Raw genomic sequence first — 22,209 nt, 5'->3', positions numbered from 1 at the left:
AAGGGGGAGATTGTTAGCCTTAGTGACTACATTGTTTAATGTATTTTGATGTTATTAACCTATTTGTGGTTCCTAGTGTATCCTATCTTTGCATATCATGTTTAGTACAGGTACAAGTGACAAATACATGAAGTGCTTGATCAAAGGCAAAGATCGGACCGAGTAGACGTCAAGTAGGAAAGATAAAAAGGACACGAACTCGAAAGAACTCAAGCACATCCATGGAAGTTTAATGTAGAATTATATGCAATGGGGAGTGTTTGAGGTAGTATTCATTGTAACTTTTGCGGTTTTGTTTCATGCATGATTTTTGAGCAAAAGTTAAGCAAAATGCACATGCATACTAGGGCAAAAGAGTATATAGGATTTCACTAAGTCACAAACTCAATACTCATGGTTTTCAAAGATAAACAAAGAGTTTGACAAGAATATCCTATACTCAAATATGTTTTCATAAGGGACAAGTTTTCAACATCTTAGTATTGCAAACTTTTAAATACTTGGTCCCAGTTTTGTCAAAACAAGTTTTATGTCCTAAAGCCCCAAGAAAGTCAAGTATATTTTTATAAAGGACATACTAGCATATAAGATATAAAAATGAGCATGTGTTTCCATAAAAAAGATATCCTATATTAAAAAGAAATTTCATAAGGACAAGTTTTAAATTATATTAGTGTTATAATCTTTTACAAACTTGGTTCTAATTGGGTTTAAAACCTCAGTTATGCACCTCTCAAATTTCTAGAACACCTTTCGGTATTTGGGGCATAACTTTTGGTAGAAAACTCCAAAAAGGGCGAGCTTGGAGTCTATGGAAAGTTAAGAAAAAAAGCCACAACTTTCATGTTGAAGACTGTCAGGAAAAAAAGTCGACGGTTTCAAAAAACCATCGACAGTTTGGGACGATGACAAAACACCAACGAGCAACAAACGGCTAGTTTTCAAAATAGTTTTTTAATAAACCCCCCAACGGCCATATAACAGCTAGTTCGCCCTTTTGCCTATAAATACAAGTCCATAGACTTGATTAAATATGATTTTGGAGATTTTACAAGTTCTTAGTGAAAAATATCTTTTTATACAAAACCTACGCACTTTGCATCTTAGTTCTTCATCACAATTGCTCAACTCTCTCTTGCTCTCTAAATTGTGTTTGATTCATTCCTTAAGAGACTAGTGTGAGATTTGTATTGTAAGTGATATTAGCTCAATCAAGGAGCATTTCTTTGTATTCAATCATCTTCTTGTAAAAGGTTCTTTGTGAACCGTTTGGTGAAGGTTCTTGGTGAACTGACTTGCAAGGCATCTTGGTGATCCTTGTGGCTCTTGGTGAGCACGGTAGGGATTTGTTCCCGATTTTAGGGATTTGTTCCCAAGTGTAAAGTTTCTCTGCCGATGAAGGAGTTTATAGTGGAATCCTCGAATTGGTCTCAAAGCGTTGATGTAGGCTTGGTACCGAACCACATAAAAATACCGGTGTTAAGCTTTCTCTACCCTACTCTTTAATTTGTGTCTTGTGCTTGATTTACATTTGATATATTGAGATATAATTGCTTGCAATCTTGCCAAGGGTTTTGTTTTGTAGATAAAATCAAAATATGCGAAAAGGGTCCATTCACCCCCCCCCCCACTCTATATACTCCCAGGCCGACAAGTGGTATCGAAGCATACCACCAACTTTCACAGGAGTTAAGATGGCAAACTGAAGCTAAAACTCTGAATTATCAACAGTGTTTAATCTTTCAAAGAGAGATGATCATATAAATGTGATTTGACATGAGATGTCCTCATATTGTATCCAAATTATCAATAGTGTCAAATCTTCTAGAGAGAAATGGTCATATGAATGTGGTCCAATTTAAAGATAGTCCAAGGGAGTGCACCAAGGTTGAGGGGGGGCGAGGTTTTTAGAGATTTCAAAAAAGGCTGGGATATTTTAAATTAATGAATAAAACAAAATGACAAGAGTGCGTGTGCATGTGTGAGACATGCACACTCATGTATTTATGCGTGTATAGACAGATCTCTCTGTATGTCGGGCCAAATGCTAGCAACTTAGATGTGGCTTTACACAATTAGGTTCTAGAAGTCCAAAAGCCATGTCCGATAGGAAGAACAAAAAACCCAAACTATACATTTGAACGTCGGAGTGAAATGGAAATTTCAATCTATTTTAGCATGGCTTTCAATTCTTTAATCCATTTAATTCCCAATCCATTCCATTCCGCGAACCAAGCAAAATGTTACGATAGACATCCAATTACTAAATGTGACACACAAGTGCAAACACTAAAAAAAAACAGAGGGGGGGGGGGGGGGGAAGACAGCATATGATGGGACATTTCTATGTTGTATTAGCACAAGTTTCTGCATGAATATCACCAGAGGCTCTTTAAACAAATCAGGTTGAAAAAGAGGCTCTTTAAATATAGCGGGTTGAAAAGTAAATTCACGCCAACATAAATGAGAAGACACAATATAGATGCCCAAAACTGACTCTTGCAGCAACCACATGTCTTCTCAAGAGAAAAGAGAAGGTAATGACATAGAGCTTCAGAGATATCTAACCAACCACGCCTTGTGTTCAAATTTTTTTCTTACAGGCTGTTCAATTTAAAAGCTAGGGTATTACCCACAATACGCCCAATTCAATGTAACAATATTAACATGAAAAAGAAAATAATATTATGGGCAATAACAGTTAACTTAATTTCTATGATACACACTGTTTGCAACAAGCAGGCTTACCTGTTTGACTGATATCATTTTAGTCAGTTGATACGAGCGCTCTTGCTCTGGAGGAATATAAAAAAAAAAACATGGAAATGCAGTTAATTTCAATATAAACCTATTCTGATTTGCCTTGGGGCAATTGATTGCAAAAAAACAGACACTAGGAAGTCAAAATGCATCATATAGGGTAAGCTTTGAAGCAATAAAAGCAAATCACGCAATCATACAAAAGAAAGATTACAGAGGTTAAGGGCCCATTTAGTTGTAGAAAACAGTTTCTGTTTTTAACTAGTTTTCCAAAATTTATAAAAATTTTAGCTTATTTTTTAGTTTCTCAAGATTCATATTAAAAAGGTTGGGGGGGGGGGGGGGGGAAGTTTATTTAAATGTGCAAAACAATTTTTCATTTTTTATTTCTAGATTTCAAAATAATTACAAAAAGAAAACTTTTTTGCAATTTTTCAAAAATTATATAAGGCTATATTTGAGATCATGAATTTTGAGGCTTGAATTTGGATTGTGTGGGTTTAGAAGGAGCTCTATACATAATTCATACAAATTAAACTCTAGGATCCAAATTTCATGCTCCCATATGCAAAGTAAGACATAAATTTTATAAAAATAAGGGCAAAAGCCACTCACCTCGCTTGAGGTTTGCCAAAAAGACAAAATCCTCCCCTAAGGTTTCAAAAATGCCATACACCTCCCCTGAGGCTTCAAAAATACCAAAAACCTCCCTTGAAGTTTGCCAAAATAATAGAAACATCCATCAAAAAACATATCTTTTGTAAATTACAAGGGAAGGTTTGTGTCTTTTCGACAAATCTCAAGGGAAGTCTTTGGAATTCTTGAAACCTTATGGGAGGTTTCTGAAATTTTGAAACCTCAAGGGGAGTTGGTGTCTTTTGCCATTAAAATAATAAAAAGATGTTTTCCAAGTTTTCTGTATAAATTTGGAGAATTGGAAAACACGGTGGAATTTTTGTAATTATTTGAAAAATTAGAAATGAAAAATAAAATTATTACCATAAGAAAATAGTACCAAAATTGTTTATTGTTGTTCATTTATTTCATACAAATATTGGAAGAATGAAAAATTTGCTAACTTTTTCATAATTTTTTGGGAAAATAAAATAGAAAATAAAAATTATTTCCCACAACTAAACAAACCCTAATGGTGGGGGGAGGGTTCTACACCCCATCCATCCTCAAACATCTGTAGTTAAAAATAATATTATATCTCTTAAAATGGTAACTTTTGAATCTTTCCACATCAATTTAGTGACACCCAACCTGTCATCATTCCTAGTCCCAAAAGCATTGTACTTGAACTTTCACCAACCTGACCTAACAACAAAATCTCTTTCTTTCTTTTCACCAAACTAACCACATGGCTTTCTTAGAAGTCTTGTTTTAATTCTCTTCAAAAGATATATTTTATTGTTTCCTTTCACTCCTAGTTGCATATGTTCTGAGATAAAGTAACACAAACACAAAAGATACCAAGATACATCAATTACTTGTTCTCTTATCAGCTATCAAGATAATCAGCTCTCATCGATCCTATAAACTTGTTCGAGGAAAGACACTGCATAGGAACAACTAACTTCCTTCTCTTATGGATATGAATTGTAAGTGTTGAAGTATTGTGTAAATTTGAGAGAAACTTAAAAAGTATTGAGAGACTGCTATTTATACTAAGCCTAAGGCTTCCAAGCGAAACCAACTCCTACTTGCACATAAACCCCTCTAAAAACAACTTACCTTCTAAACCACACCAAAAATAACTCCCATCACAAAAGTACCCCTGAAAATTACAAACTGACCCCACAAAGATAATTTGACCAAAATAAACCCAAAATTCATAAACACTCTAGTTTCATAAATAACAACACTTGACATAAAATAAATAAATAAATAAAGATTACAGAATTGCACCATTTCCCCTCTGTAGAGAGGACTCGCCTCCATGTGAGTTGTTTTGCTGCCCATCACATGTCAGTGCCAATCTTCTTGAATTCCTCCCTGCTAATAAACTAGCCCTAGTCTTAGATCAGGTCTGCCAGGCAATTTTACCAAGAAACTGAAATAAACTCCAGCCCTAGTCTTCACCTCTCACACATGTATGACAGCGTCAATTTTTTATGCCTTGCTAGAAGTGACTTTGGAGGAGTTCTTGCACTCAATAATTTGCATATCACCATGACTGTGTACAAGTCGGCCACACTAATGATTGGTGATATATCCAAGCCATAAGAGAGTTCAACTTCATAGGAATTTTCACCAAATTTGCACAACACTTTGCATGGTCCAATCTTTTGACTTTTCAACTTGTGGAAAGCACCTGCTGGAAATCTCTCTTTTCGAAGGAAAACCATCACCCAGTCACCAACCTGATACTCCTTTAAGTGCCTATGATGCTTAGCAGCTTTCATATAGAGTTGGTTCACACTTTCAAGCCTCCTCGAATTCTTGCTTGGAATTCCTTTAGATTTTCAGCATAAGCAATAGCATCATCACTGGACCTTGATTGGTTTAAAGACATCCACAAGGACAGCAACCTGATTTGGACTTCTACCAAACACCACCTGAAGAGGACTTTGACTCATAGATCAGTTAATGGCACCGTTATAAGAAAAAATTCAGCTTGTGGAAAGATCAAATCCTATTGCCAAATATTGTCCTTTTCAGGAAACCGCAATAAATTCCCCAAACTTCTGTTCACCACTTCAATTTGCCCATCTGTTTGAGGGGTATAGCACTGTCATGCCATAATTTTGCAGCCAATAATTTCCATAAGGTCTTCCGAAAGTGCCTGACGAACTTTGTCTCTCGATCAGATATGATAGTCTTTAGACCAATGTAATCTAACCACTTCTCAAAAGAAGAGAGTAGTCACATGGGTTGCATCCATTGTCTTCTTATGCAGTAAAGTGAGCCATCTTTGAGAACCGGTCCACAGCTACAATGATGGAGTCAACACCCTAGTTGTTCGTGGCAACCCAAGCACAAAATCCATGCTAACATCAATCCACGGGGCTGTAGGTATTGGCAAAGGAGTGTAAAGACCAGTATTCTGCTTCTGCCCCGTTGAAACTTGGCAAGTGCAACACCGATCAACATACTTATACACATCTCGACACAAGGCCAAAACAACCTTTCAGCCACTAAATTTGGCATCTTACTTCTGCCAAATTGACCTCCTAAATCTTCCCCATGCAATTTAGATATCAAGTACTCCCTGATAGAACCTTCACGAATGCATAGCTTAACACCCTTGAACAAATACTCATCTTTCACCACAAATTCAACACACGCATCATGATTCCTAGCTACAAATTTCTCAAGACGTTCTAAAAAATAAGGGTTTTGCTATAGTTCCTTGATCAGATCCAACCCAACCAACACCAGTAGAAATAGATTTTAGCAAATATGCCCTTATACCCAATGCATCTGCCACCTTATTTTGCAAACCAGCCTTATGCCTCAATATGAAAGCGTACTCTGTGAGAACACCACCCATTTAGCATGGCTCCAACTTAGCTTCTTTTGGGAATTGAGATATCTCAAGGTATTGCGGTTAAAAATCAGAATAAATTCCCTTTGAATAAGGTAATACTGCCAGAATTTCAATGCTCAAATAATAGCATAAAACTCCAGGTTATAAGTAGAGTTGTTTTGCTGAGCCTTGTTGAGTTTCTCGCTGAAGTAAGCCACTGGTCTTCCTCCCTGACCCAAGTTAGCCCCAATTCCAATCTTTGATGCATCACAATCAACTTGAAAGAGCTTATCAAAGTCTGGTAAGGCTAAAATCGGAACTTGGTTCATCATATTCTTTATCTCCTCAAAGCTCCCTTCAGCCTCCAAAGTCCAACTGATTTTCCCCCCTTTGAGACACTTAGTGATGAGAGCAACTATAGTGCTGAAATTCCTTATCAATCTCTGGAAAAATGTGGCCAAATCATGAAAACTTCTGATCTCCACAATTGTTCATGGAGTAGACCTGGTTATAGCTTCAATCTTCAATGGATCAATTTATATTCCCTTCGCCAAGACAATAAAACTCAGGAATTTCAATCTGTCTGCCATGAATCTGCACTTCTTTATATCAGCAAAAGGCTGATTTTGCTGCAAGGACCGTAAGATAGCTCTCAAATGATTAATGAGACTTTGCTTGTCCACATTGTACACTAAAATATCATCAAATTAAACAATGAACTTCTCAATAAAAGGTCTTAGCACCTGATTCATAAATCTCATGAAGGTACCAGGTGCATTGGACAACCCAAAGGGAATGACCAGCCACTCATTGAGTCCTTCCATGGTTTTAAAGGCTGTTTTCCACTCATATCCAGGCCTGATTCTGCATTTGGTGATAACCACTTTTCAAGACAATCTAGGAATTAACCTGAGATCCAGCAAGCATGTCAAGCATATCATCCTGTATTTAATGATGATTTATTGATAGCTCTGCTGTCCACACACAATCTCCAAGTTCCATCCTTCTCAGGAGTGAGTAGAGTTGGTACAGCACAAGGACTTAGGTTTTCTTGAATAAACCATTTCTAAGTTCCCTAACCTGCTTTTGAAGCTCTTCAAGCTCCATAGAGGACATTCAATAGAAAGGCAAATCAGGTAAGGTACCTAGTAAAAGATTAATTTGCTGTCGTATATCCCTCATGGGAGGAAGCTCGTCAAGTAACTCATTGCATCACATTTTTAAACTCATCAAGAAATCTCCTTAACATCATTTGGGAACTCCAACTGCAGCTTCCCTTCCTTCCGAAAAGGGACAAAAACCAGCCCACTTTCCTTGCTTTCTTTAGAAAAATATCTTTTATTTAAGAGTGCAACTGAACAACCATTTTCTAGCCTCTTTATGTCATCATCCTTCATTGGCTTCAGCACAAGCTTCTTCTTTTCATTGCCATCTTTCACAAAAAATAAATAAATAAATATTCTTCATACCATCATGGATGGTGCCTCTGTTATATTGCCAAGGCCGCCCAAGAAGAATATGACGTGCGTTCATCGAAGTCACATCACAATAAATATATTCCTCAAAAGAATCAATTGAGAAATTAACAAGGCATCTTGAAGAGATGATTACCACATTCCCTTTGTTGAACCATAGAATCCGGTATGGCCGTAAATGTCTTTAGTTTCAATCCTAACTTGTCTACCATCTCTTGAGAAACTAGATCCTCCTCATTGCTGCCACCATTACTTATCAAGTTGCAAAACTTTCCACCAGCTGTACATCTATTTTGAAAGATATTTTTACTAGCCAACTATCGTTGCTGGCCAGAGAGGAAAGTAATGACTTTTGAGACTAAAGCCTCGCCAAGGACATCACCCTCAATCCCTTCTTCTGCCACACATCCTTTTCAGCTTCTTGCTGCTGCTATTGGTTCTCAAGAATTGAAAATTTCTCTTACAATCAGCCTCTTGATTTTCAGCAAGTTAACTCTACCTTCAACCCTCCCTAGACACTCATTGAACTTGTGCCTAAGCTCTAAGCATCTGTAGCATTTTCACCACTGTTTTACCCTTGTTTACTTGGGCTGCTTTACCACTATTGTTGCTGGTTGGTTGGTTAACATGTGTAGGGGCTGCTGTACAACCACCTTTAGAGTTGCCACCCACCTAACTAGTTGATACACCACTGCAGCAATCATTTCAAAGCTTCTTAGCAATGTCCCAGGCAAGTTGTGACTCAACTTTTAGAGTGAGCTGATAGGCATCACTTGCTTATAAGGCCGTTGCAAGCTTACTTGGTCTTGTATGATCATTTGGAGACTATTCACAGAGACACAAACCGTTTGAACATCTGTTTCAGCAAGATCACACCTTAATGAAAGGCTATGAAACTCTTGTGTATACTCTTTAACCAACTTCTCATGCTGCCTCAAGTTTTGAACCCTTTGTTAGAAGGTTTGCTCATAATTCCAGGGTAGGAATTGAGCCTTCAGCTTCTTTTCCATCTTGTCCTATCTTTTGATTTTCCCCTTCCCCTTACAATCATGATCATTTTAGTAATGTTTCCACCAAATAGAAGCAGGTCTGTCCTCTAAGCTTTTCTCCCATGAGCTTCACTTTCTCCTCTTCCAGCACATCTTTCCATTCAAAATAACTCTCAATCTATCAACTAAGCCCAAGAATTCTTTAGCATCCATATCACCATCAAATTTTGAAGTGTTTACTTGTACACCATACTCTTTAGAATTTCATACAGCACGTACAATGCAATCTTCCCATTTTGGAGGCCTTTCATTTTTACATCGCTTGTCATCACTAGAGCAATTTCAGTCTTAGATGCCTCATTGATTTAATTTCTTGCTCCTCGAACAAAATCATATTCATTATTGCCATCAATTCAGCAGTCTCAAGCTTGTGTAACAAGATGAGTAAGTTGTCTAACTTGCTCCTGCAGCTCTCCAAACATCTTGACAGCCACATATCTACCTCTGCAACACCTATTTCCTCTTCAACCCCTTGCGGCCATAAACCCACAAGATAGAACTAGCTCAGATACTAATTTGACGCAAACCGGTGTAGGAATAGAAGAGAAATTGACAAATAAAGACTGAGATTTCATAATAATGATTTAGCAACCTTTCTAGATTCAAATAACTACTCAACCTCAAAATGATAAAGAGATTATTGCAGTTCATGGCAATTTCTAGGCACAACAGCGAGTTAATCCTCATATCAACTGCTGTTTTAGCACAGTTTCAGAACAGTAACAGTGGATTTTTGCAAGTCTCTCACGCCTTTAGCAACAATGGAGGGCTTGGTAGGCACCACAGGATCAAATCCTCAAAACCCAAGCCTCCAAATCTTCAAACCCTAACTGGTATAGAGCTGGTCTCTACAGAGAAATCTTCTCAAAGACAAGAACTTTAAAAAATCCTCCTGGAAAAGTGGCTAAAAGACTCCTATTTATACTAGGCCTAAGGCTTCCAAGATAAGCCAACCTCTATTTGTAAATGACCCCCTCCTCTAGAAACTACCTATCCTCTAAAGCCCCACCAAAAATAACTCCCATCACAAAAGTACCCCTGAATATCACAAAAATGACCCCCCTCCAAAAAAAATTCTAATTTGACCAAAATAAACCCCAAAATTCAAAAATTATAAAAATATCCCTAGCACCCATAAATAACAACATTTGACATATGCATAAAATTAAATAAATAGGACAAAATTACATCATCTTCCTTTTTGTAGCCCATTTCCTCAAACACCCATAGTTTGTAAACCACCAACTCTCCAAGCAAGAAGAAGTGTCCATGTTGAGCACCTGTTGGACACAGAAACAGCCCCTATACGTGTCAAGAAAGGGACAAGGGTGTCCAGTGATTTTTTAATTTTTAAAATCATCCAACACATGCCAAACACGGAAACTGGAAGTGTCCTACACTTTTGGGGACACGGTGTCAATATCAACATAATAAAATCTCAAAATAAAAAATTTTGGAAAGGATCAATTTGTGATAATATCAAGATTCAAAATTTAGGGATATCTTTCTAAAAGAGATAGGCTTCCTTAATATTCAAAATGATAAATTTAAAACTTGAAATTCTGAACTTATCAAAATAAAGAAAAGTTTTAGAAGTTACCACTTTCCAAGTTCAAAATTCAATTTTTTTTCTATGACTGCTTTCCTACCTCCTCTTGATGTATCGTTACCCTAGCCTAGCCATCATCAAACAAAGCAAAGAACTTATGTACGGTAACTTTCAAATGCAATCCTGAATTTTTTATTTCTTTTTTCTGCATCTGGTGTGTCTTGTCTATTGGATGCCTCAAGCCTGCAAAAGGAACTTTATAACCCTGCAACTCTGCAAAATAAACTCTACATAAAGCTACAACTCAGTTGAAATGTGGAAAAGAAAACTGAATATTCCACTAACTTATGAAAAAGATTACATTCCCTTTAAATAGATGATAATTCTCATCTAATTACTAGGAACATTTACAACCTACTGAAAATAGAATATCCTATTTCAAATGGAAAGCAGTAAAATAGGAAAAACTATCTACAGAAGCAAGTAACATGCTACCCAAATCCCCTAGGATCGTGGAACCAAAATTGGCTAACAAATCAACTGATTTGTTAGCTGTAAATCTCCTAAAGATCAGCCTCTAACAAAGGCTGACAGATATCTAATAATTCTACACTCCCCTTCAAGTTGGGCTGTAAATATTGATTAGGCTCGGCTTGGAACTCAGATCATCAAAATTCTTTCTTGGCAGAGCTTGGTAAGGATATCGGCTGTTTGGAGACATGTAGGCACATACAACATCTTGATTATTCCTTCCTCTATTCTTTCTTTTATGAAATGTCGATCAATCTCCACGTGTTTTGTTCTATCATGATGCACCAGGTTCTTTGCAATGCTGATGACTGACTGATTGTCACAGAACATCTTCATGGGTTCTTTCACCTGAAATATTTAATTCCTTTAGAAGCCTTCTCAGCCATACTCCTTCACAGATGTCGTGTGCCATTGCCCTGAATTCAGCTTCTACACTGCTTCTTGACACAACTAATTGCTTCTTACTTTGCCATGCAACTAGGTTTCCTCACACATATATGCAGTACCTAGAAGTTGACCTTCAACCATGTATTGATCCTGCCCAATCTACATCACTGAATACTTCAATATCTCTTCTTTGATTCTTCTCAAAAAATAATCCTTTACCTGGTGTTAGCTTTAGATATCGTAGGATTTTATAAATTGCCTCCATATGTACCTCATTGGGATTGTTCATGAATTGACTCACCACACTGACAGAGAAGCCAATATCAGGTTGGATGTGAGACAAATATATAAGTTTTCCAATTAGTCTTTGAAATCTGCCTTTATCCACTGGTGCAGTGTCTTCCTTGGCTCCAAGTTCAGTTGTTGAATCCATAGGAGTATCAGCTGGCTTGCACCCGAGCATCTCAGTCTCTTTCAAAAGATCTAGAACATATTTCCTTTGGGAGACAAAGATTCCCTTCCTTGACCATGCCACTTCCATGCCTAGGAAGTATTTGAGATTCCCAAGGTCCTTGATTTCGAATTCTTTAGCTAGAAGACTTTTGAGACTACTCATTTCCTCCTCATAATCTCCCGTTAGAATGATGTCGTCCTCATACAATGAGGATAGAATTTTTTCCTTCAGGAGAGCATTTAACAAATAGTGTATGATCTGATTGACATTAAGAATAGCCATACCTCCTGACTACCTTTGTGAATCTCTCGAACCAGGCTCTTGGGGATTGCTTGAGCCCATATAAAGATCATCTGAGTTTGCAGACTCTGTTGTGTGTAGCTTGTGTCTCGAATCCAGGAGGAATTTCCATGTAGACTTCTTCAACTAGGTCTCCATTGAGGAAGGCATTCTTGACATCTAGTTGGTGAAGAGGCCAGTCTAAATTTGCTGCTAAAGATAAGAGGACCTACACTGTATTTAGCTTGGCTACAGGGGCAAATGTCTCTTTGTAGTCGATTCCATATGATTGAGTGAATCCCTTTGCTACCAGCCGAGCTTTGAATCAGTTAACACTTCCATCTTCATTGTATTTCTCAGTGAATATCCATTTGCAACCTACTGGATGTTTTCCAGTTGGTAATTATGTGATCTCCCATGTTCCATTCTTTTCTAGTGCACTTCTTCTCAGATAGCAAACTTCCATTCAGGTGTACCAAGAAACTCTTATATGTTATTAGAAACCTGAATTTTGTTGAGGTTGGCAACAAAAGATCAAAAATTCGATGACAACTCCTGATATGACACAAAAGTTTATATTGGGTGTTTTGTGCATGATCTCACACCTTTTCTTACAACAATAGGACAATCACTATCATCATTAGTTAACTCATTATGGGAAGTCTCAGGATTAGAGTTACCTGGTGGATTTTCACTTGATCTCGAACTCTTGGATTTGCTCAAGGGATGCTTCTTGTTCTATCTACTTTTGGTTCCTTCTCCTCCATAAATAGGTAATCAACTCATCATTTTTTGTTGGTTGAATAGTGTACAGATGCTGATGTTTCACGGGACATTCTAAGAAGTGGAGTCAATAGCTGGAATAGATTTAGAAATTTGTGATAGGTGGGAAGGACCAAAATCAGAAGAAGGGTGAGATAACTCTTCAATATCTAAAAGCTGAAATTCCTGTGTAATCTCCCCCTGAATGTCAGATTTGGGGTAATATGATTGTTGCTCAAAAAAGGTGATGTCCATGGAGTGATAATATCTTTTAGTAGCTGGTGAATAGCATTTGTAACCCTTTTGGTTTGGAGTACTCGAGAAAAATGCACTTAAAGGCTTTAGGATCAAGTTTACCCTGGTGTTGACTATGAACATGAACAAAAGTTGAGCACCCGATTTTGAAGGGAATAGTGGAGATGAGTCGAGTATTGGGAAAGGATTGAAGTAGAGTTTGACAGGGAGTTTGGAATTTGAGAACACGAGGGCATCCTATTTATGAGGTAGGCTGTAGTGAGAATGGCTTCACCCCAAAAGTGTTTCGGTACATATGTAAAGAACATGAGGGGGCGGGCAACATCTAGTAGCTGCCGATTTTTTCTTTCGACAATTTCATTTTTCTGAGTGTCGACACAGGAACTTTGGTGTATTATACCTTGACTCAAGAGATTATCATCAAGAATGGATTTGAAATATTCTTTGCCATTATTAGTTTTCACAATTTGTATTTTTGCTTGGAATTGTGTTTAGATCATGGTGTTAAAATTTTGAAAAATTTGACCTGCCTCTAACTTTTCTTTCATGAGCAATATCTAGGCAAGTCTAGTGTGATCATCTATAAAAGATATAAACCAGCAAGATCCAATAACATTCTTGATCCTTGATGGCACCCACACATCACTATGAATCATTGAAAAGGGTTGGGATGCTTTGTTGGGTCGGTTGGGATAAGAGTTGCAAACATGTTTTGAAAATTGACACATCTCACACTAAAAATCATTTGGATTTTTATTATTGAATAATGAAGGAAAGAGTTTCTCGAGATACAAGAAATTTGGATGTCCTAACCTATAGTGCCACAACATAATTGCACTATCATTATTAGAACGAATGAAAGAAAAATAACTTTGACTTCTAGACACTAAACAATCGGATTTGTGAGTTGTTCCTTGAGGAGGTTCATTAACCTCTGAACACATCTTAGCACTGCCAATCGTGTTCCCCGAATCCAAGACCTGAAATTCACACATATTTGGGAAAAATTTAGTAACACAATTGAGAACCCGAGTGAGTTTACTAATAGATAGTAAATTGCAACCCAAATTTGGCACTAATAGAACTAAGTTGATTGTTAGGTTCTCTAAAATTTTAACAGAACCTATACCAGCCAGGCAGCCACCTTTGAGAGTGAACCATATGCTATCTTGACTGTTAAATTTTCATAACAAGGACTATAAGTAGAAAAAAAATTTCTATCTCCAGTCATATGGTCGGATGCTCTCGAGTCTATAATCCAGGGACCTAGCTTCTCCTTTTTAACATTAAGAGCACTTAAAAAATTAACTTTGTGTGCCAAAGAACCGGTACCAACCACAGTAGTAGGGGCTGCTGAAGATTGGCTGAACATTTTCTGTAAAAATTCTAGTTGCTCCTTGCTGCAGTTGCTCCTTGACCGGAGATAGTTATTCCCATTAAGTTTGTGTCCTATAATGGGCATGAGGCCGCTGTCTGAATTGTTGCTGTTGCCTAAGACCATGGCTTCCTGATTGGTGGTGACGTCTGAGACTGAAGAGGTAGACTCGCATCTCCCGGTGGCCATACTGTATTTGGTCATATGGGAAGATTAGGGTTCAAAGGATGCCCTGATACCAAGTTGAAATGTGGAAAAGAAAACTGAATATTCCACTAACTTATGAAAAAGATTACATTCCCTTTAAATAGATGATAATTCTCATCTAATTACTAGGGATATTTTCAACCTACTAAAAATAGAATATCCTATTTAAAATGGAAAGCAGTAAAATAGGAAAGACTATCTACAGAATCGAGTAACATGCTACCCAAATCCCCTAGGATCGTGGAACCAAAATTAGCTAACGAATCAACTGATTTTTTAGCTGTAAATCTCCTAAAGATCAGCCTCTAATAAAGGCTAACAGATATCTAAAAATTCTACACTCTACAAGCATGGTTTAATGTAAACCTCTCCTAGATTAAAGTACTTTCTTTTTGTGTTTTTTATGTTTTATATATATATATATGAAAAAAGAAGCATAGTACCACTTCTATGTATGCCCATCCTAGCTAGTAGCTAGCTATCCATCAATGTTGGCACTTTCTTTATGCATGCAACAAATGCTTTGCTTATTCTATATTATCATTAGGCATCTGTTTGTATAGTGGCTTAGCAATGAACAAGAGGATTTTAAACCTCCAAACTCCCCAAAACTTCAGTTTTTTTCTAGTGGGGCTGATAATGAACAAGAGGATTTAAAACCTCTTTGGTAGTATGTAAGTAGGCCAAAAACCTTGAATCCAAGGCTGGAGGTGGAGGGAATATACCTTTCATGAGCAATTATTGCAAGAATAATTTCAAAGGATCATATTCAAGAATAAAAGCTCATTTGTTAAAGCAGTCAAATGTTGGCATTCAAACTTGTCCTAAAGTAAATTTTGAGGCATCTAGACAAGATGAATAGATTAGTAAGCTAAATCAAGGAAGAAAAATTCATTGATGAAGTGTGTGAGTTTTTTATGTTCTAGTCAAGCCCAAACATCTACCTCAAAAAGTTCCGAAGCAAGTATTTCCAATAATTCACTTAAAATGGAAGGTTATTAGCAAAAACAAAAAAGAGAAAAGGTGCTGGCATTACAGCTATAGAGAAAGCCTTCATCCTTAAAATTTAGGAACAGTTGCATTCAGGGATTGCTAGGATTTTTTATTCTACTACCTTAACATTTCATCTGGCTAGGAATCCTTATTATGTAAGCTCCTAATCCTTTGCTGCCAACAATAATATCTCTGATAATTTGCTCCCTAGTTATAATTTATTAACAACTAGTATACTCAAAAGGAGAGGGCACCTATTGAGAAGTTGTTGGAACCAATCAACAAGACATGGAGAGAGAAAGGAGTAAGCCTTGTTTGTGATTGGTGGATTGATGCACAAAGGCAGCCGCTTATATATTCCATGTTTGTAATAGAGTCTAGGCCTATGTTTCTAAAGGCAGACAATTGCAAGGGAGAATACAAAAATAAGCTGTTTATCTCCAACTTGAGTGGGAATACTATTATGGAAGTGATGCCTCATAATGTGATGCACAAAGGCAGCTGCTTATAAATTTCATGGTTGTGATAGAGTCTAGGCCCAATAAGAGTTAAGTCATCTTCTTTCCCATTGTCTATGTCTTCATAATTTCCAAGCCCCTCATCAGCAAATAACACAGCCTCCAGTTCTGGCTCATCAAGAAAGAGGCTTGCCACCTCAAGAACCCTAGAACCATCCATTGAATCGAATGAATCCCAAACCTCCCCCCCCCCCCCCCCAACATCCCACATATTGGTCTCCTCCTCCTTGTATTGCGAACTTCTCCTTGACAAAAGCTAGAGACTAGTATGGACATACATTAAGTCCTCAGCACATTGTGACGTCATTTTATTCCACTTCATTGAATGCAAAAAGGAAGTAAGTACTTGTATTACTTTCACAGCATTATGAGGACAAAGGTTGTCCAAGTAACTTTACAGCTATAGATTCAAGCATAGGTGTAGAAGCTCCATGAACAACCCACCAAATCTTTAGACCCACAACTTCTCTACCATTTATCGATTCACTATCAACAAAATCATCCATAAAAAAAAAAAAGAGCAGCCTAGTGCACAAAGCTCCCGCGTATGCGGGGTCCAGGGAACGGGCGGACCACAATGGGTCTATAATACACAATCTTAAATTGAATTTTTGTAAGAGGCTGTTTCCACACCTCAAACCCGTGACCTCCAGGTCACACGGCGACAACCTTACTGTTGCACCTAAGCTCGCCTTCAACAAAATCATCCATACAACCTCAAAATTTGGCATACTCCACATTGACAGCCCTTAATTCTTTTGAGTTTGGGAAGAATCAATTTAAACAAGCCTTTCTCACCTTTGAAATCCTATTTCTTTGTGAGGAACACAATTAGGGACCTCACTTAACCATGAAGTGCTATAATACCTACAAAAAAATAAAACAAAACAATTGTCCATTGATAAGTTATGGAATAAATAATATGTTTATTGAAATGAATCCAAAATATTAATGAACTAGAAAGTTACCTAGGAGTTAGCAAGTGTACTAGGCAACGAAGAGGAGTGTAATTCTTAGTACATCGATGAATTAGAAATCGATACACCGCTTGAAAAAAAGTTAGCTTTTCATCATATCACTTTCCTTCATGCCAATTGTTGGCCTTACAAGGCTTAACATCCTATTTTTATGTTAACAAATAAGAGAAACTTAACATATTTGGTTGAGAAATGATATTTCAGAACTCACAAGGATCAAGCATGTAAACGCAAGGTCAAGGATCCATTGCAAGCTTATAGTTCAAAGAAGAATGATCATATGAAGCTTAAAGCATGGATTTCAAGATGAGATTTTAAAAGCTTGAAGAATATAAGAGAAAGCTTAAACGTATAACAAAGCTTGAAAAAAAGTAAGAGAGGCAAAAGAAAGCAAAGCAAACGAAAGATCAAAGAAAAGACAAGCATGAAGGCTCAAGCGCCAAGAATGTTCAAAGTCTTTGAAGTCTTTATATAAGTGCTTCATATTTTAAATATCTTTTGAAATATTGTTGAAGCTCTTTTAGGGTTGAATATGGACTTAGAGACCATATTTTTAAAACCCTGGAAAATGTGTTTGACAAAGTTATATTTAAATCTTTTAAGTAACAAAAGGGTTTAAAATGAAAAATGAAAGATTTTCAGAAAATGGACTGGTTAGCCGACTGACCAGAAAACACTAAGATTGGCCAGCCGACTGACAAGCCTAGCTGACTGACATTTTTGAACTGTGTCCAATCACTTATTTGGGTTAAATTCTAAACAGACAGAAAGGTGTCAGCCACTTGTCCAGCTGACTGACCCTATGAAATACACTACCCAATCGCCTGTCCAGCCAATTGACTCCACGGGAATTTGAATTTTTTAACCTTAACGGGTAAATTCTAAAGATCATTTTTTCAAATATGAACGTTATAAAAACTTGGTGGACACTCCAAGTAACTTGGGGAACAAGGAAACTGATCCTAAAAAGTCTATAAATACTACCTTAATCCCAAAAAATTGATAACCAAGCAATTGCACGGCAAACTTGCATTCAATCTCTCAATCTCTCTCAAAGTTCTCTATTGCTTATACTCTTCATGGGGGAAATCATCTGAATTGCTGCTGAAATATCAACTTACGTTTCTCATACTGAGTTTTCTCAATCACAAAAGAACCCTTGGTGATCTCTACACTTGAGCTTCAATTCTATTTCATATTGGTATTTAAATTCTTGAAGTATATATTGCTGAATTTGTACTAATCTACTCTATTTCGAGAGTGTTCTTGTACGCAATGTTTACTTCATATTTTTTGTAGTTCTTGGACGATACGAGGTGTTCGGATCGTTGGCTAAGCGTGGGGTATCGCTTAGAGAGGTGTTACTCTAGCCTAATTGAAGGAGTGACCGAGTGAGGGGATATCACTTGGAGAGACGGGCTCTAGCCTACTAAAGGAGTGTGTAAACGGTGTTGTTCCGCCCGGCAAAGGAACTGGTTTAGTGAATCTTTTGGTGGTTTGCCAAAGGCGAGGACGTAGGCTGGGGATAAATCGAACCTCGTAAAAACCGTAGTCTCACTCTCTCTTTCCCTTACTCTCTTTACTTTCAATATATATAAACTGCGTGGATGTTTTAATTTCTTAATCATATATACTACGTGGATTAGATATTAAATAAACTTAAGCTTCATTTGTTTTTGGGATTGAGGAAACCGAAAGGGAGTACGTTGGTTAATCCATACTTTGTGGAAACCGTAAGGGAGTACGTTGATTAGTGAAACACCCAAAGACTCTTTAACTAAAAGTTTATTTAACGTCTAAGCTTTTGGAAAGAGTATTAAATTTTATATTGCACTTCATTTTGAGAAAGCAAATTTATTATCATAGGGCTTGCATTAACCACAGGGCTTGAATCAAACTTTCATATATACAGGGCTGCGAACAAACAAAAGTTGAATCTTATATCTTAGTTGGATATTGTGGTTGATTGGAAAAATTAATTGGTTTGGTTGATTGATTGGTTACTTGATTGTTTAAATACTTGTGGTTGTGGATTGAATTTTATTTTAAGTATTTATTGTGTATTTGATAAATCAACAAGTAGTCAAGAATTCTTAAAAAGAATTAAAGGAAAATTTTTAAATCCAATTCACCCCCCCCCCTCTTGGGACTACACCTTAGTTTTCACCAATATATCGCTTTATTAATATTTTCTATCATGGTATCCCGCATCTCATAAACCAAGTGCAGAGTTGGAGTATCCATGTCACAATTCCTTAACATATCATAGATGTTCTTACTAAAAGAAAGTATGTAGTCAATCTTATCTCACCACAAATCATCCAAAACTTTCTCCATCACAAAAAATTGTGTTTTTCCCACATCGTCTGCTCAGTAGCGACTCTGATTTTTCACTAATCACCAGTCCTTGGAGCCCACGATTTGTCTCTTTAAATTTTTAAACATAACAACCACAGAAGCAAAGCACATCTGAACAATCGCAAGTGATGAGTCCCTAAAATGCACTATTTTAGGCTCTCATTTACCTTTATTTATCCCTATGTAAAGTTTGTTCATGTTTTAGGAAAAATAGGTCAAAACCACGAAGTTAGGCATTACAAGAAGCCAAGGGAATATTTGGGACACTCAAAGCTCAAATCAGATGTTTAGCCAAGTCCCTAGAGCATCGGTGCATTCAAGGAAGAAAGATCTTGTTCAACCATGTGGAGCAACTAGCTACCAATAGGGGTGACCAAGGCAATACATGCAGACTCCAAGGTTCAAGCCTGAAATAGAACAACTGCAAGGTTCGACCAAGTCGTCGACACAATGACTTTCTAGGGCGACTAGGTCCAGAGACTGAAACTGACTAAAGACAGAACTACCAAGAGTCTCGACCAAATGCTCGACCAAAGAGATCATTACGGGCGACAGAGTCGAGTTCCTGAGATTTCTTGAAGCTCGAGATACTGCAAGTCTCGACCATCGACTCGACCAACAAGACCCAATTGTGCGACTATGTCGAGAAGAGCTAAATTCAAATCCTTGAGATTTCCTGAAGCTCGAGATACTCAAGTCTCGACCATCGACTCGACCAACAAGACATGATTGTGCGACTATGTCGAGAAGAGCTGAATTCAAATCCCTACTTTCTCGGAAGCTTCGACCAGGGCGCAACCGAGAAAGAACATGGATGCGACCTAGTCGAAACTGACGATCTACGTCGTGAGATACTTGCAGAAGTTGCCATTTTTGAATTCCAAATCTTGTAAACCCTAACGGGTATATATAGTAGCTTCGACAATGAGCTTAGGGTTCCTCTTTGGCCTCTCTTAGGTTAGTGACAGACTTAAGATGTCATTGAGAGCCAAATTAAATTAGGGATAAAGTAGATTTTCAATACCTGTTCTGGTTTGTGCATGAAAGTATTTGGAGGCCTGTGACAACCGACGAAACTCTTGTACTTTTTGTGTATATTAAATGATCATTTGGCTGTATTTTCTGGCATTAGTGAAAGGCGCTCTCATTGCAAAGGAATGATCTTTTACTGCTTTCATCTTTATATGCTTTCCTTGCTGCTTTCTTTACCAACTTTGCCAGTTTTTATGCTTTGATTATGATGAAGTCTTAAAGATAGGATAGCACTATTATTGATTTAGTCAAATATAAGTAGAAGGCTACGGTTTCTCATAGAAGTTCTCGTGGTCGTTGTGACAGGGTATACTCCAGTTCTCGACCATGCTCCGAACGGTTGGTGCACCCTTGCTACCCTATGTCATCGAATGGCTCCTTTAACCATCTAGCCTGATACGGATAATTGACCGAACATAATTTACGTACACGACATCCTAAGTTTGACTTATGATTGAGCACTGCTTTGTAGGAGTAGAGTTAACTTAGATTTTATATGCTTTCATTAGGATTTTTAGAAAATCCTATCTTTACACTCTCTTTTTACACAAGGCTATAATAAACTAATTTGGAGGTGGTTTGATAACTGCACTTTAAGTCCCTGAGGATCGACACCTGACTTCCCCCACTTTCGACTAAACTTGGGATTAGTTGGGTTCTATAAATATTATTTTTGGTAGTTAAGGACCCAAGCCTTGGCTGGACCCAAGCCTTGGCGAGCCTACCAGCAAGCATCCTCAAATTCACATTGAAAATAACCAATCTCATGGAGTTTATTCATGATGAAATTCTCTATAAGTGTTGTATCACTAGCACCAATAGTTATCCACTAGCATTCTTCAAGCGCTATTTCATTTGCCTCTGCATGTTTTGCTGCACAAATGTTTTCAAGGCCAAATTGAGAGTGTGGACAACACATGGTGTCCAAAAATATGGGGATACATACTTTCAATTTGTAACCCACTGCCTTACACACAAGTGCAATGTCAGTTGTCTCTCGAACAACATTATGAGGCCCCACTTACATAGTAGTATTCCCAATCAAGTCAGAGATAAACCATTTATTTTTGTATTCTCCCTTATAATTGACAGCCTTTAGAAACATAGGCCAGACTCTATTACAACCATGAAATTTATAAGCGGCTGCCTTTGTGCATCAATCCACTGATCACAAACAATGCTTAGTCCTTTCTCTCTCCATGTCTCGCTAATTGGTTCTAACAACTTCTCAATATGTGCCCTCTCCTTTTGAGGTATACTAGTTCTTAATAAATTATAACTAGGGCGCAAATAACCAGGGATATTATTGTTGGCAGAAATGGAGTAGGAACTTACATAATAAGGATTCCTAGCCAAATGAAATGGTAAGGTAGCAGAATAAAAAATCCTAGCAATCCCTGAATGCAACTGTTCCCGAATTTGAAGGATGAAGGCTTTCTCTATAGCTGTAATGTCAGCACTTTTTCTCTTGTTTTTTTTTTTTTTTTTTTTTTTTTGGCAATACTTGCTCCGGAACTTTTGAGGTAGATGTTTGGCCTTGACTGGAAGATGGTAAACTCGCATGCTTCAGCAATGAATTTTTCTTCTTGAATTCAGCTTGTACCACTAATCCATTCATCTCGTCAAGCTGCTCAAAATTTACTTTAGGATAAGTTTGAATGTCAAAACTTGACTGCTTTAACAAATGGGCGTTTACTCTTGAATATGATCCTTTGAAATTATTCTTGCAATAATTGCACATGAAAGGTACATTCCCTCCACCTCCAGCCTTGGATT

General features: G+C 37.3%; 1 protein-coding gene across 13 annotated transcripts in view; it reads right to left on the bottom strand.

The window, feature by feature from the left end:
• The window catches only part of LOC131167019 (uncharacterized), a 58,616-nt gene that overhangs the window by 18,699 nt on the left and 17,708 nt on the right, over positions 1 to 22,209 (bottom strand). For all 13 annotated transcript variants that reach the window (XR_009139952.1, XR_009139964.1, XR_009139956.1 and 10 more), the window contains one exon: positions 2,749 to 2,795. Coding sequence is in view for 1 of the 13 variants with exons in the window: in XM_058125773.1 (XP_057981756.1) it covers positions 2,749 to 2,795 (47 nt within the window). In the remaining 12 variants the exon portion in view is untranslated. The remainder of the gene's footprint in view (positions 1 to 2,748; positions 2,796 to 22,209) is intronic.

Source organism: Malania oleifera, chromosome 1, assembly GCF_029873635.1.
Source record: "Malania oleifera isolate guangnan ecotype guangnan chromosome 1, ASM2987363v1, whole genome shotgun sequence".
NCBI lineage: Eukaryota > Viridiplantae > Streptophyta > Magnoliopsida > Santalales > Ximeniaceae > Malania > Malania oleifera.
Note: the sequence above shows the minus strand (reverse complement) of the source record. Positions and strands in the feature narration are given on the sequence as shown.